This window comes from Eulemur rufifrons, chromosome 4 (assembly GCF_041146395.1).
Source record: "Eulemur rufifrons isolate Redbay chromosome 4, OSU_ERuf_1, whole genome shotgun sequence".
Lineage (NCBI taxonomy): Eukaryota > Metazoa > Chordata > Mammalia > Primates > Lemuridae > Eulemur > Eulemur rufifrons.
Genome location: NC_090986.1, coordinates 38,189,012 through 38,203,970, shown reverse-complemented (window position 1 = coordinate 38,203,970; position 14,959 = coordinate 38,189,012). Strand labels below are relative to the sequence as shown.

The 14,959-nt window shown below is 38.0% G+C and overlaps 1 protein-coding gene across 2 annotated transcripts in view; it reads left to right on the top strand.

Annotated features, from left to right (window-relative positions):
- The first annotated feature begins 1,781 nt into the window (after positions 1 to 1,781).
- The window catches only part of NDFIP2 (Nedd4 family interacting protein 2), a 68,751-nt gene continuing 55,573 nt past the window's right edge, over positions 1,782 to 14,959 (top strand). The window contains exons 1-2 of one of the 2 annotated variants that reach the window (XM_069467113.1): positions 1,782 to 1,791; positions 2,061 to 2,410. In XM_069467113.1, the coding sequence (XP_069323214.1) occupies positions 2,090 to 2,410 (321 nt within the window). In that variant the 5' untranslated portion in view covers positions 1,782 to 1,791; positions 2,061 to 2,089. Of the gene's footprint in view, positions 1,792 to 1,991; positions 2,411 to 14,959 lie in introns of those variants that run through there. The other variant, XM_069467114.1, reaches the window with a different exon arrangement.

Here is a 14,959-nt window from a genome sequence, read left to right as displayed (position 1 = left end):
CTCATTAAAAATATGCTTTCCTGTTGAATTTTGCCACTCGCTCTGCTAGATTAGCAAAATGTTTATAGAATTTGGGATGAGGGTAAAATTGAAAGAATGTGTTACTCTATCAGGATTCAGGATGTCTGCTTTTGGTCAGGTCTTTTGGTTTTCACTGTTACATTCTCAGTGCTGTTCTGGTTGTAAAAAATGGTCTCTGCTCTGAGCAGCAGTCTATTTGAGAAACAAATGAACATATAAATGATTCATGAAAACATATGTGCATGTAAAATTACGTTCTAAATGAATCTTATAGATTGTCAGTGATGTAGGGATCTAATTTCATTTTGCTGACACTGGCTATTTGTTTTGATCATTGAGAGTCAGTATCATTTGGGTGAAACTGTGACAGTAAGCACTTATACCAATAAAACCAATATAATGGCATAGGTTTATTGTCTCGTATCTAAAATATATTAAGTTAGATCAAAACAAGGCAAGTTTAAAGAAACTTACGTGTGAGATATCATTATCTCTAATTGTTAGCCTAGGAATGCTCTCTACTACTGGACATGTCGAGAAGGCAAAAATAGGAATTGCTGATGAATGCTTTGAGAAGAACTATCAGGAAGGTTTAAATTGTTTAGCTGATGATCTCCCAATGAGTTTCTGTCTTTACTGCATCTTGTTATTTTAACCACTGCTCATCCAGTAGCCTTCTTCATTCCAGAAATCTCCTCTGGACATTCATGACAGAAGTAAACTGAATGGGGCTCCAGATCCCTTTCCTTCCATTCAGAGGCTCCACTGTAAGATCATTTAGGGGAAAGGGGTCAGCGATCTTAAAACAGACAGCTGGGCCAGATCATGTGGGATTATAGTTTTCAGAGCAGAGAAAGCAGGTCTTTGGGTTAAAAGGTCCTTTTACTGCCCTATCATGCTCTTCTCTACCTGCTAGAGAAACATGCTTTGTTCCCTGTGAAAAAAACCCACACAGTAGGTCATGTGTGGTTAACCAGACATTGAGCATTACAATGCTCTAAAGTCATTCCTTACTGTTAAACCCTATGGAATTATTGATTTAAGTATTATCACAAAATAGTCCTACCTCATTTGATTATTTTCTTCTACACTTCCAGTAACCTAGAACTCTTGAAGTCTCTTTCCTTGAGAGATAAATGAGTTATGTCTGAACGGTCCATTGAATTTTTCAATTTCTTACTGCCAAAAAGGGATTTTTTTTTTTTTTTAAATTATCCGCAGAGCTGGAGACTGTAGTCCCAGCTACTTGGCAGGCCAAGGCAGGTGGATTGCTTGAACTGAGGAGTTCAAGGCTGTAGTGCCCTATGGATGGGCCTGTGAATAGTCACTGCACTTCAGCCTGCGCAATGTAGGGAAACCCCCTCTTAAAAAGAAAAAAAGTTATCCCACAGAGGAAATTTACAGCGGTGAAAATACTCTGTATAATACTATAAAGGTGGATACATGTCATTACACATTTGTCCCAACCCATAGAAAGTACAATATCAAGAAGAGTGAACCCTAATGTGGACTAAGGACTTTGGATAGTGATGATGTGTCAATGTGGGTTCATTAGTCGTGACAAAGGTACCACTCTAGTTGGGGATGTTGATAATGGGGGAGGCTACGCATACCTAGGGGCAGAGAGTATATATAACTTCTCTCATTTTTGCTGTGAACTTAAAACTGCTCTAAAAAGTCTTTAAAAAAATCCCTTACTCCACTAATGATTTTGAATGAGCTTCCCAGGAATGTGCTAGAAAGGAATCTCCTTGCCATGTCCTAAGCTGGGTGAGTAATAAGAGGAAGCCCTGGGTGAACAGGCGACCTGCTCTCAGGTGCCCTAGGAATGCGTCCCCTCCCTCCTCAGCATCCGTCTCCCAGTGGTGTGATTGTGCACCCGCTTGTGCCTGCCCCAAACCCGTGCACACAGAAAAGACCAATCCAGCACGGTCATTTCCACGCCTCCACCCCCGCTCCTTTTGCCACCGTCCGCTCCCAACAAGTTGACACCCGGGCTCCCCCGGACTTGCTTTACTTTCCCCTCTCCTCCCACCCAGCGACCCTCCTCCTCCCACCCGCAGCGCCGATGGGCCGCCGGAGGAGCCACCGAGTATGCGCGGCCACCCCGAGCATGCTCAGTAGCGCGCGCGGCGCCCCGGAGCTGCTCCACCGAGCCGCGTCCGACGCGGAGCTCTTCGCGGCTGCTGCGGGAGCCACAGGAAGTGAAGCGGCCCCGCCGGGCAACCGCGGCGGCAGAACCCGAGGCGGAAGGGGCGCTGCGGCGGCGACGTCGTTGACGAGAGAAGCCGAGGGAGCCGAGCGCCAAGGGGACTCGCTCGCTCGGAAGCCGGATCCCGAGCCCGGCAGCATGGATCATCACCAGCCCGGGACTGGCCGCTACCAGGTGGTGAGTTCCCGGCCTCCTGTGCCTCGCGGAACCCGGGTCCGCCTCCCGCCGTGGCCCCGAGAGCCCCTTTCTTTGGGTTATTCCTGGGGGAGACGGGGAGACGTGTATTTTCTTTTCTTTTCTTTTTCTTTCTTTTTTTTTTGGAGCTGCTTCGCCCACACCTCTTCTTTGAACCTCCCGTCTATGACTTCTTCGAGACCCTTCTCTCCCGCCCCAGGTCTCCTAGCTCCTAAAGCCCCATATAAGACACCCCCCCCTCCCGGCACACCTTAAAACTTATGTCTGTATTTCTCACTTTATCATTTTCTTATTTCCTGACCCAGTCACTCTTGAGACATTCCAGTCGATTATCTACTGGAAATGGGGCTGAGTTCACATACCTGCCTGGAAGGTGATCGCCGTCATAAATGGGGTGGGTGGGCCGGTGAGTGGGAGGAGGAGGTGTAAGCACTCCGTGGGATGGGATGTGGATTTGGGAAAAATGTGGGTTAGGAATTGTGGAACATTAAAGAATGAATAGTAATGCTGTTCTTGTCTGTCTGCTCTAGTTAACCATGTTATTTTGTCCTTTTCCATTGTGTTAGTATTAAAAGTGACTAGTCTTTTTTTCCCCTCCATCCTCACTTTTTTTTTTTTTTGGCGGGAGGGGAAACAGGAAGTTTTATTAGAAAAAATTATAATCTTGTTCAAAAAATTATTTTTCATTAACTACATGGTTTTCCAGCCTAAACATACAAACTTGGTAACTGTAAGTTGAAATGAGTGACATGTGTTCCTCTGTATTTTCAGTGTCAATTTTTCTAATATATTTTTTCCTTTGTGTATTCTGGTGGTGTCAGTGGAGATTGCTATTGTAAACCCTATTTAAAAATGGACTCAGCAATAGTTGACTATTGTCTTGCAGCTAAGTAGCATGTTATTCTATAAACTTTCCGATGGTGATTTTGTTAAGCTTGTTTACCAAGGGAGAGGAGAAAAGCATTAATAGGTAGCGTAGTGTTAGTGGTGCAGTTTATGGTTTGTAAAATTTTACAAATTTAGGTATGTTAGTCCCAGATTTCACCTTTCAAATGTATTTGCAGATGTAACACTTAGTTGTGAATGAAGAATTTCTGTTAATGAGTACATTCTGACAAATATGAAGGACACTGTAAGATGAGGTCCCAGTGTATGTAATTTTGCATTTTTCTAAGATAAAAGCTCATGATGCTTCCATTTTCAACTGATTTTTATCCTATGAAACCTCTAAATGATCTATATTCTGAATCCTCTGAAATTGTATCTTTTTTTTTTTTTTTTTTTTTAGAATTGCTTGGAAAATATTGTTGCTTCCAATCTGGAAAGCGTTTTTCAATTTATCACCCTTTTAGTGGTTTGATTTTTTTTTTTTTTTTAGGGCATTCTTATTTTTGTAAATGTTAATAAAAATAAAATGCAATAGATAAATATTGAATAATATTAGCAGTGGAGCTTGTTTCATTTTTCTAATCTTTCCTATTTCTGTGTGTTTCCCTTAATGGCTAAGGTGATTTGAATTCTTTCCCTTTGGAAGTTTTGCTTATCAGAATCCATTATGTTCTCATACACATCACTATTCAAAATATTTTTAAATGATGTAGCTGTGCCTTAAAATAATTTTTTATATTGTCATATTTGCTTTCAATAGTTGAGACTTATTTTTTTTAATTCTTGCTACCAAAATATTGAAATTTGCTCTCAGTTTTAAGATATTTTCTTTTTCTCTATGATTCTTTTCAAAATAAATAGACATATTTTATTGTTCTTTTTTCAGACTGAAGATGTGTCCTATATAGACTTTGAATGGGTGGAGGTATTCCTTGAGAGTAGAGGGCAAAAATCAATCCTAAAGATATGACGTTACTAGTCCTTTTAAAGATACTACAACTTTAAGTAGGTAAGGACATCAGTTTGTTTTTCTTGTGAGGTAAAGTGTTAGACAATCTTAGTGAAATTTAAATTTGGATTTTAATTTCTTTTACAGTGTAATTAACACAGTGATTTCATCTGTAAGGTATCACTCTTGGTTTTGTTGAGAATGGCCTGGTTAATAACTGTATATTTAGGTATATGCCAGAGAAGCAACTGAATTGACATTTCCAATAGACTTTTTAAGCTAGGGATAAATCTGTAGGTCTTGCTCATAGGTTGAACACAACTATTTTGTGGTTGCTTTTAGCTCAGTTTTTCGGGAAACTGGAATGATTAATAAACTGGAGCAATAAACAACTTCAGTTGTTGACTGTTAAGAGATGACTAAGTCAGGAGATAGGTAAGTATACTTAGGGTTCATGTGGTACATGATGTTAATTTATCGCTTATTTAAAGAGTTAAAATACAGTTCTTCATAACTGGAAAGTTAGCAGTGATGCCCAGGACCATCAGGATGACTTACTACCACTAAGCAATGCACAAGCTTTATCTGGAAACTGCTTTTTCTGTGGTCTCTTCTTCCCTACTGTTGTTATAAGGGCCCAAATTTTGTTAAGCAGTGGATAACAATGCACAGCTACCAAAAGTCTTGATTGTTACCCTTCTAATTTCAGAAAAAGCCAGGTATAATACATAGTTTCATTGTTTTATGGGAAATTCAGTTTTGTTTGATAGGAAATGAGCAATGTTGCCCTAACTATGAAGTAGTTGACTTGGCTTGCAGCTGCTAGACCACATTCTAACTTTGATGTTCTCTATTTTAAAGGATTATGTACCTGTACCAAGCTGACTACTAAGACTTAAACCGTATTCTGTGTACAAGTTAAATTGGCAGTGTTGATTGTAGCAGTAGTTTCCCAAACTGTATTCCAGAATGATGATAAGTGTTCTTGGAAGATTTAACATATCTTAACATATTGAAACATATTATAATGACATATTAAAACCAAGAGAAATTCTACAGTAAAGCATAGTTTGGATGTGTTTAATCTAGCTTTTCCTAATTTTTGACCACAGGTTTTTTTGTTTGTTTTGCTCTTTGTTTTTAAAAGTTTAAGATTATATTAACATTTTCAAACTACTAGTTTTCTGTGGAACATAATTTGGAGAATTCATTCTGTGAAGATCTAGGTACTTTGCTTTTGTATTTGGAGAATTAGAGTTGCCCTTGATAAATCAGCTGGAAAGGAGGCTTGACTATTAGTGGGTAAAAAAACACAGGTTTTAAAGTCATCTAGGCTTTTATTTAGGTTGTACTGTTTTCAATTTGTTTGACCTTGGTTTAGTTACTTTGAATCTTGAATCCTCAGTTTCCTTATATTAGTACTTACCTCATTAGGATTATGGGAATTAAATAATGTTATATAAGTAAAACATATAGAGACTGGTACATGATAAATAAGTACTCTTTTTATAAGCTAATAAGTTTGTTAATGTTTCATGGTTGCTGGCAGAAAACAGGAGACCCCCAGGTCAGAGACAAATAAGATTATTACTCATGGCACAGCAAGCAGCATGAATATCAGCATATTTGCTTAGGTTTTCGTTGCTATCAAGTCCTATGAGTGTGCTGGGTGTCCACGTGAACACATGCAGTGGGTTTGTGTCTTTTTAAAAAAATTTTTTTAAAACAAGCAGGAAATATTGTAGCAAACAACAAACAAGGCTAGTTCATATCTGCCAGACATGGCACCTGCTGTTGCCTTGACCTTCTTTGTTGCCTATGGAACTTATTATTACACAAGGAATAGCTCAGTATCAGGAAATGGAAAGTTTTGCAAACTGGCACACTCAGCAAGAATGTGCAGGGACTTTCAGGCCCGTGGCTGACTGCCTCACCCAATAGTACATATTCTGGATGAGATAACATATGGTGATTTTTAGGGGTAGTTGTTCTATTTTCCACTTTTAAAGAAACATGTCATCCTTTTACCTTATGTTGCGCTCTAGTTATCACCTTCTTTTCTTGGCCAGCCTGGTTGCTTTGATATTCACTTGTTACTTTTGAATTTGTCAATATACTGTATCTCATTTATAGTCTTACCATACCTCTTTTGGATAATCAGTTGCATAAGCTAATAGATATTTTTCAGTTCTCATGTTGCTTGATTTCTGTTATGTAAACACTGAACTTTCTCCTTGAAACTCCTTCCTTATTCCTGATACTAAAGCTTTCTGCTTCTCTTGACTTCTCTGGCTTTTCTTCTTTTAGTGAATTCTTTTTGACTTAATCCATACTCCTTAAATATTCATACTTTCCATGGCATGGAATATTGTACTAGTCTACTTGCTACTTCCTTCCTTCACCTTCATCCTTCATTGTATCATTTGCACTACATCGGCCATATTTGTGGGTTACAAGTTGAGTATCCCTAATCTGAAATCCAGAATGCCCCCAAATCTGAAAGTTCTTGAGTGTCACATGATGCCATAAGTAAGTACTTAACATGTAAGTACTCAACAGAAACTTTGTTTCATGCACAAAGTTATTAAAAATATTATATCAAGTTACCTTCAGGCTATATGTATAAAGTATGTATAAATGAATTTTGTGTTTAGACTTGGGTCCTGTTCCCAAAATATCTCATTATGTATATACAAATGTTCTAAAATCTGAATAAATCTCAAATCCAAAACACTTGTGATTCCAAGTCTTTGGTTAAGGAATATTCAACTTGAATAAGTTCAGTTTTGTCTTTTGGCTCACAGACCTTCAGTGGCCTCTTACTGAATCTACCTCAACATGTAATAAGCTTTAATATTACAATTTTCAAATATATATAAAAGTTGAAAGAATTGTACAGTTAACCGCCCTATAAATTGTCGGGTCTACAGTTGTTAACGGTGTGCTATTTTAGTACTGTTGTATATCTGTCAATCCATTTTATTTTTTTATTCTTGTATATAAAGTTTTATTGGAACACAGCCATGCCCATTCATTCACAACGGCAGAGTTGAGTATGGTCATGCGCCGCATAATGATGCAACATTTCATTCAACAAGGGATGTCATATCAGTGAGGGACTGCATATATGACAGTGGTCCCATAAGATTATGTTTAGATACATAGATACCATTGTGTTACAATTGCCTACAGTATTGAGTACATGCTGTACAAGTTTATAGCTTAGGAGTAATAGGCTATACCAGATAGCTTAGATATACCATCTAGGTTTGTGTTAAGTACATGCTATAAAGTTTGCATGATTATGAAATCACCTAACAAAAGCGTTTCTTAGAATGCATCCCCATCATTAATCTACACATAACTATATTTGAGATGGAGCCTGCAGAGCCTGAAATATTTGCTATGCTGCCTGTTTTAGTGAGCTTGGGCTGCTATAACAAAGTACCATAGACTGGGTGGCTAACAGGAATTTATTTTTCACAGTTTTCAAGGCTGGTAAATTCAATATCAAGATGCAGACCAATTTGGTTCCTCGGTGAGGGCTCTCTTCCTGGCTTGTAAATGGCCAGTATGTGTCCTGACAAGGTGGAGAGAGAGTTTTTCCTCTTCCTATAAAGACGCCACTGCTCTCTTGATGACCCCACTCTTAAGACCGTATCTAAACCTAATACCTCCAATAGGCCCCACCTTCAAATACCATCACTTTGGGGGTTAGAGTTTCAACATACGAATTTTAGGGAGACACAGACCTATACTACTGCCCTTTACAGATGAATTACTGACCCAATACAGAATATTACCATTACCCTAGAAAGTTCCTTTATTATCCTTATGGATTTCTACCCCACAGGTGACTGTTCTGACTTTTTCACTTATAATTATCTTGTTTTGCCTATTCTGGAATCATATAGCTATAATCTATAAAGCTCTTTCATTCAGCATGAAGTTTTTAGATTGATGTTATTGTGTGTATCAGTAGCTCATCCCTTTTTTTTGTGGAATAATTGTGCATCATATAAATTGTATGAATATATTATAGTGTATCCATTGGTCTGTTGCTGGATATTTGAGTTGTTTCCAGTTTTTGGCTATTGTGAATAAAGCTCTTATGAATATTCTTGTGCAGATCTTTTTGTGGACATACGTTTATATTTTTCTTGAGTGGAATTACTGAGTAAAAGGGTAGGTGTATGTTTAATTTTATAGGAAACCATCAGACTTTTTTCCAAAGTAGTTCTACCATTTTACACTTCTGCCATCAATGTGTGAAAGTTTTGCTTATTCCATAACCTTGCTAAAATTATGCTGTTGTCAGTCTTTTTAATTTTATCATTCTAATGGGCTTACTGAATTTTTGAAGTTTAAAATTCCTGTTCTCAGCATGCAGATTCCTTGAAAAGGCCTTCCATATTTGTACAGTGTCATATCTCACCAAGATTGGTGACATATGACACGGGGAGCATCATTTCAGGTAGTAATAAGGGCTTGGAAGAAAACAAAGCAGGTTAATGGAATAAATAATAAATTTTATCAATAGTGAAATGGCAATAATAAGACAGTAATTACTTACATTATGTCAGTAATGCTGGGAACTCTGCTGAGTGCTATATACATATTAGCACATTTAATCCTTAGAATACCTCTTTGAAGTATAATAGATAATGTCATTCTCATTTTGCAGATGAGAAACATGAAACACAAAACAGTTAAATAACGGGCCCAGCTGTGATGGAGCCACTTTTCAGACCTGGGTGCTTATAATGCAGTGTAACAAACTACTCCAAACACAAGCATTTTATTATCTTTCAAGTTTCCTTGGGTTGACTGTGAGCAGCAGAGTAGTTCTTCCCCATGTGTTGCTAGCTGGGGCCTCAGCCATTTTGGGGCCCAGTTGGGTTGGAACTTCCAAGATGGCTCACTCACTTGGCTGGCAGTTGATGTTGACTCTTTTCTGGGAGCTGAGCTGGGACTGTTGACCGGAGCATCTTAGGTCTCTTCTGTGTTCCCTCTCAGTGTAACCTTGGCTTCTCATAGCATGGATAGAAGAGGAAGCTGCCATTCTTCTTTAGACCAGGGCGTAGAAGTTCAGAATGTCATTTCTGCTTCATCCTATTGATCAGAACAGTCATAAGACCAGCCCAGATTCAGAGGGAGAGGAAATAAACTCCATCTCTCAGTGGGGGGGAGGCATGCGCATACATGGAGGGAAGTAATTGATGGTGGCCATTTTTGGAGATGATGTAGCACACCAGTCAATCTGATCACTCAGTAGTGGATTGGGATCAGGTTAGTCAGGGAATTCTATCCGCTCGGAGAGTATGACAGTCAGCCTGAAACCTGGCTGAAAAGGAAAGATCTAGTTCTAGTTGGTGAATATTACAGGTGAGATAATGGCCTATAGTGGAAAGGAGTTTGTTCATTTAAGAAATGGAAGGAAAGCTGTGTGACTCCAGCTAGGTGAAAGAGATGGCTTAGAGTGGAATGGAACAAAGCATGGAAATAAATTGTATGCTGGATTTGACAGAAGACTGGAACTCTGATTTATAACTCCAGTTTATAATTTTTGTTTCATGAAAGCAGTCAGGTCTTGCTACATAATTTGCAAGACCCAATGCCAAATGAAAATGTGGGGTTCTGGCCAGGGGTGGGGAGTCAATCTCCTTTTTCTACAGGACCTCCTTTCTCCAGGTCTGCAGACCCCCAGGGGATTGCAGTCTCCATGCCAGGACGTGCTCATTACCTAAATCAGCAATAGGCAAGAGGCCCTTCTAGTTTGCCCACTGAATGTGCCGTGATGATGCTAGTCTGGGATAGGGATGGCCATCGCCTTGCCCTGCCCCCAGTCGCAGAGTAAGAATGAGAGGTTGAGCTGAGCCAGGGGGTTCAACGGACTGAAAACCCGTCCTGCAGAGGCAGACTGCTTGTGAGCTGTTTGTCCATCACACATGTTTCACTGGAGTCCTGTTGAAGTTCACTTACAAAACTCATTTTCAAAGATAAAATTATTAGGCATTTCAAGACAGTGACCATACTACATTCAATACCTATCATGGGGTCTTCCTGAGTGGGGTCTTGTGTGACTACAGTGATCAACATGCTCATAAAGATGTCCCTAAAAGCAGTGCCACTGCAGGCCTGGTGGTGGTAATGGTGATGATGTAGACCAGGGGTTAGTGAACTTCATCTGTGAAGGACCAGATAGTAAATATTTTAGGGTTTGCAGCCAATGTGGTCTCTGTCTCAACTACTCAAGCCTGACATTGTGGCATAGCACTGTCCATACCAAATATGAAAACATAAATGTATCTGTGTTCTAATAAATTTGACTTGGGAAAACAGACAGTGGGCTGGCTTTGGCCTGCTGGCTGCCAATTTGCCCACCTTGATGTGATGCTATACGAATTACCTTGTATAGTCCTGAAGCTTGGGCCTGTTGAGGAAGCTTCTGAGAAATTAATTTTTTACTTCACTCCTAGTCTTTAAATGAATCCTTAGCAATGTGGTAAGGTTGTTTTGCATACCATACATGTGCCTGGTAATCAGGCAGGCACAGTATGTCACTAGAATTGGGGTGGAGATGAGTGGGTAGTGGAATAGAGTATAAAACTCCCTGTGAGAATGGCAAAGAAACGTTTAGCAAGTCTAGTGGAATCTTCATTCTGTTTGAGTGGTCACCTCATCGATGCTATTCTTGACTACCCTATTTAAAATCACTATACCTCCTTCACAGTACTCCCGATCCTCATTCCCTATTTCAGTTTTTATCCGTAGTGCTTATCACCATCTTACATTCCAAATATTTTGCTTATTAATTTCGTACCTCCTTTCTTCCTGAATATAAGGCTTATGAGGGTAGAGAGATTTTTGTCTGTTTTGTTCATTGCTGTATCTTTCTGTACCTGGTATATGGTAGGTTCTCAGTAAGTATTTGATAAGAATGAGTGAACGAATGGTGCTAGCTCAAGACCGGTGCTCAAAACCTTGCCTGTGTTATTTTATTCTTTCTTTTATATTTGTTTTCATCATTGTTGCTTAGACTTGGGCTCCTGAAGGTGGTGGTGGTTTTTTGCGTTCCCTTCCAGATAAATATTTATTGCTCAGTCTCTGTCTCTCTCTTGCTGTCTTTCTGACTGGTGTCTCCTAGAGTTGTTCAGTAAGCAACACATGAAGCCGTAATGTAGTGGCCTTGCTTAGTGCCTTCATTAACTGTGGAGTTGTGGGTATTGCTTTGATTTTTCTCATCTGTTTTATATTGCTTACTTAGCAACTATTTTCTTTTATTCTTTCCTTAATATCTGACCTACGTTGTAAAACACTGTGCAGTTGTATGTATGTTGATAATGTATTATTTTGGAATTTTATATGTACTTTCTATATGTGTAGGCCTGACTTGAGTTTAAGTAGCTATGGAATAGTACGGAATAATTCTGCTGACATTTATTGAATGTAAATTTACTGACAAGATCATTGTAATTAAGGCTAGCCTGCCTCTACCATGTGATTGTAAATCATCATATGTCTGTGTTTTCAGGACATATTGTTATGGTTTCTTTCAGAAGTTTGATCACTTAGCTGGAATTAAGGTGTGTGTAAAATTCTTGTTAAAGACATGCCAAATGCAAGTTGGGAAATGCTGCAATAGTTTAAGATTTACTATCAGATTATTTCAAGGTTTTGACTTGCTTAGTTTTAAGATTTGTTTGAACATGAAACAATTTAATATTTTAAAAGTTCAGGAATGTGCTGTGGTTTACTTTGTCTATGATGTTTCTCCAGAATTACTCATAATGTAAAGAAATTGCACTGTTTGGACAGAGGCTTTGAGAATAAGGTAATAAACTGGAGTTTACTATGTATAAGAATCTTTTAATACAATAATGTTAACCTCTTTACTAATTTTGGGGGTCTTAGGACATATAACTGTTGAATGTTGGACTGAAGAAATCAGTAATGACAGCTTTTATAGAACATTTGTTCTCCTCACTTTGGAGAGCTTTCATCTATATCAGATGACCTTTTGCATGATTTCCCCAGAAAAGGAAGGGTTTTGAGGTAACACTTGAGAACCTTTTAAGTTTTCATTTGTAACCTTTAGAGAACAACAGGAACACCTGCTTACCTCATCCTTGCCTAATGTGTTATTGCATTGCACACCTCAGTCGCGGTTTGAACTATATAATACTCTTATTCTCTTGCCCCGCTGCCCTCCAACCACCACCTCAAACCATGCTATCTCTTGCTTTCTAGCTTTTGAACATATTCCCCTTTTCTCTTTTCTCCCTCCTTCCTCCAGGAATAATTTCTATTCTGTATTCAGATCTATGTTTGGATGTTACTTTCTCCAGGAAACCTTCCCTTCCCTTTTGCCTCCCACTTCCATTTCCCACTTGAAGTTACGTGTGTTCTTTTAACACTGTGCACTCACTTATCACTGTCATAGCCCTCATTTCATGGTCTATATTTCCTCACTAGATTGTAACCTCAGTGGGAAGGGGGCTCAGATCTGTCTTGTTTATAACAGTATATAGCATTGTTCTGGACCTTTTATAGGTCCAAAATAAATACTTACTGAAGAAATAAATGAATACCTTTCATGAATGATTCCAAGTGTATGCATGGGGATACTGAGACATCTTATATTCATAAATCAATATATAGTTTTACAGACTTCTATGCTGTAAAAGTAATAATATATTGCACAGCATATACGATGTTCATGTTGTTCATAATTAGGGCATGTAGTTTGCTATAGTACTGATGAATCAGTTTAGATGAATTCTGGTATTTTTGTGTAATTCCTCTTCTGACCAGTGGCTTGCATTTGCAAGATGGTAACCATGGTTAGGTTATTTGGTGTACCCATGGAAAGGAGAAAACTTAAACTAATTTTCAGATGTCGTGGAAGTAGGGGAGTACTTAGTGATCATTTTCTTCAGTATTATCATTTTATAGAAGACTGTCTGTGAGAGGCACTGTTCAAGGTTATGAAACAAAGCGTGGAAGACAAATTTTATTTTGTTACTGTACACATATCAACTGAGTTAAAATATGTCAAAGATTCTGGGAATAGAACTCTCATTATAGCTAACTTTCTTTTATTCATGGTGAGGCCAGGTTAGGGAGGTGCATTGGTGGTTCAGCACTGGTGGGTCAGTGGCAGAATTCTCACCTCCCATGGTGAAGCCAGGGAGCATGGATGGTATAGCGTAAGAATCCGGTAGTCCCCTAGCTAAGTTAACCCAGCTGATTGTGTAGAGCCCACTACCCAGTAATCTTTCATTGGGCTGGATTCAGTTTGTAGTCAAGTTTTTTTTAACCATCATATTTTAAAAAATCAAATAGTGCGCATATATAGTTTAAAAAGTCTGAGTACTAAAATACCAATAATGAGAAATGGCAGCCTCCTTTTCCACCCTTTGACGTCCAAGTCTTTCTGCTCAAAACAAAAACAAAAATAAAAACAAACAAAAAAAGATCTTTATTTCAGCTGCTTTGTTTACTTACATATTTTTAACATATGCAGATTCCCCTACTTGTTGATTTATTATTTTTACTTTGCTTTCTTACATGTCCTTGCTTTCCCTACCCAGGTCATGATCTTTGTAGTCCCACATCTTGGGTTTAAATCTTGACTCATTACAAGCATAGTGTGCTTGGGCCAACTACTCTATGCTGTAGTTTCATTTGTAAGTAAAGATAGTACAGGCACCTGTCTCAGAATTATTGTAAGGATTAAATGTATGAAAACCACCTAATTTTTGGTTAAATCAGTGATTAGTATTCACATTTTATGACTATGAAAATATTGAGTACCTTGTATAACTTTTTAAATATTTCATGAAGTTACCTAATTTTTTTTCTTTAGTTGCCTGTATATCTATTGTTAATTTTTTGTTCTCACCTTACTTATTTACTATTTTCCTCCTTTTATGGTTTACTTTGCTTTTTATGTCTAATTTCTACTTATCTGATACTTTCTTAGGTATCTTATTTTCTAATTTAATTTTTCTGTGGAGGGGAACATACTCAGTATGATTTCATTCTTTTTAAATTTGAGACTTATTTTATGGCCTGAATATCTATCTTGGTAATATACCGTGTATACTCAAAAAGACTGTATATTCTTCAGGTGTTGGATACAGTGTTCTATAACTGTCAAATCAAGTTGGTTCACAGTATTGTTCTGACCTTCCATATCTTTACAGAATTTTGCTTTTGTATTCTGCTAATTTTTGCTGAGTAAGAGGTTTTAAAATGTCCTGTGTTTATGGAATTATCCCCCTTTAATTATCTCAGTTTCTTGCTTTAATTATTTTGAGGTTCTATTATGAAATGTCCCACTTTATTTCTGGTAGTTAACTTTGTCTTCAAGCCTATTTTATATAATATTAATATAGCTATCTCAGCCCTCTTATTATATATTTTTGCATGACATTTTTTTCTGTCTGTTTACTTTATCTAAGTCCTTTAAGTATGTCTTTTGTTGGTAGCATATAGTTGGGTTTTGCTTTTAACAGCTTCTGCCTTTTCATTGGAGTGTTTGTGTTTAATGTATTTATTGATATCATTTGTTTAGATCTACCATTATATTGTTTTCTATTTAAATGTTTGTTTTTTTCTGGTTTTTTTTGTTTGTTTCTCTTTTCACTCTTTTCTGTCGTCTTTTGGGTCATTTGATTTTTGAAAAGAAT